General features: G+C 60.1%; 1 protein-coding gene across 1 annotated transcript in view; it reads right to left on the reverse strand.

Annotated features, from left to right (window-relative positions):
* Positions 1-1,442, reverse strand: part of ETH_00033950 (uncharacterized protein) — a gene marked incomplete at both ends in the record, with an annotated part of 1,563 nt that extends 121 nt beyond the window's left edge. The window contains one exon of the mRNA XM_013376240.1: positions 1-1,442. Coding sequence (XP_013231694.1) covers positions 1-1,442 — 1,442 coding nt within the window.
* Between the last annotated feature and the right edge of the window lie 93 nt (positions 1,443-1,535).

The raw sequence follows: 1,535 nt of genomic DNA on the forward strand, positions 1-1,535 counted from the left end.
GCTGCGGCTGCTGCTGTTGCTGCTGCTTCCTTTGCTGTGGCTGCCGCTGCTGTTTCTACTGCTGCTGCTGCGTTTGTTGCTGCTTCGTGCGCAGCGACTGTTGCTGCTGCTGCAGTTGTTGCTGCTGCTGCTTCGATTGCTGCTGTTGCTTCTGCTGCTGCCATCTCAGCGGCATCGGTTGCAGCAGCAGCCTCTGCTGCAGCTGCTTCCGCTATACATTCTGCTGCTGCTGCTTCTGCTGCCGCATTAATTGCTTCTCTTGTTACTGCCACTTGTGTTGCTGTTGCTGCTGCCTGCGCCGCTGCTGCTGTTTCCATTGTTGCTGCTTCTTTTCTTTCCCTTCCACCAATTGCTGCTGCTGCTCGTGGATCTGCTGCTGCTGGCACTGCCTCTGCACCTGCTGCTGCAGAGTGCCAATATTTCTGCTGTGTCTCCTCCAAATTCCCTGTCTCTGCAGCTGCAGCAGCAGCTGCTGCTGCTTTCGACTTCACCTGTGTTGCAGCAGCAGCAGCAGCAGCACGAGGAGGAGCAGCAGCAGCCTGCAAAGACGGCCAGCTGCCAGTTCGCTCCTTGCGCTGCAGCAGCTCGAGTTGCTGCTGCTGCTGCTGCTGCTGCAGATGCTGCCAGCCCCTATTTCTTTTATTTATTTCTGTTGCCTTTACTTGCATGCGTGGGGCGACTTGTGGGGTCGCCGGCTGCGCATTCACCTCGCCTTGCTGCTGCTGCTGCTGCCGCTGTTGCTGCTGCTGCTGCTGCTGCTGCTGCTGCTGAGAAGGAGGATGGGGGCGGCGCTGCCGGCGCTGCAGCTGCCATCCCTCGTCCTCTGAAGTGTGCTCCTCTTGTTGCTGCTGCAGCCACTTCTGCTGCCACAGCTGCTGCTGCTGCTGCCACATCTGCTGCCACCGCTGCTGCTGCTGATGCTGCTGCTGGCGCAACGGAAGCGCCGAGCGCGGGGTGAAAAACTCAGCAGGCTCTGGTGAGCTGCTGTTGCTGCTGCTGCTGCTGCTGTTTCTTTTGCTTTGAGTAATCATAATAGGGAGAGAAACAGCTGCTGGAGTTGCAGGTTTCGTGCTGCTGCTGCTGTACCTGCTGCTGCTGCTGCTGCTGCTGGCTTCACCTCCGTCTGTTGCTGAATCGAAGGACAGGCCGTCGCTAGAGTCCGCAGCAGCACTCAGCAGCAGCTGCTGCAACCCCAAAAAGCTCATGCTGCTGCTGCTGCTGCTGCTGCTGCTGCTGGGTGTCACGGGCAGACAGACGGGGCAGCAGCAAGCGCCGCTGCCGGGAACAGCAGGAAGGAAGGGGGGCCTTATACATTGTGCTTTCCTTGCTTCCTGCTGCTGCTGCTGCTGCTGCTGCTGCTGACGATGGGTCCTTTGCCTCTGCCTTCTCTTGTGCGCTGCTGCTGCTGCTGCTGCTGCTGCTGGCTTGTTCTGCTGCATCATACTGCAAGACCGCGGGCGCTACGCCGCGGCCCCACACCGGCTACGGGGCCGCTGCCTGCCCCACAGTGGAGCAGCAGCAGCAGCAGCAGCAGC

Source organism: Eimeria tenella, genomic scaffold, assembly GCF_000499545.2.
Source record: "Eimeria tenella Houghton genomic scaffold, Eth_scaff3270, whole genome shotgun sequence".
Lineage (NCBI taxonomy): Eukaryota > Apicomplexa > Conoidasida > Eucoccidiorida > Eimeriidae > Eimeria > Eimeria tenella.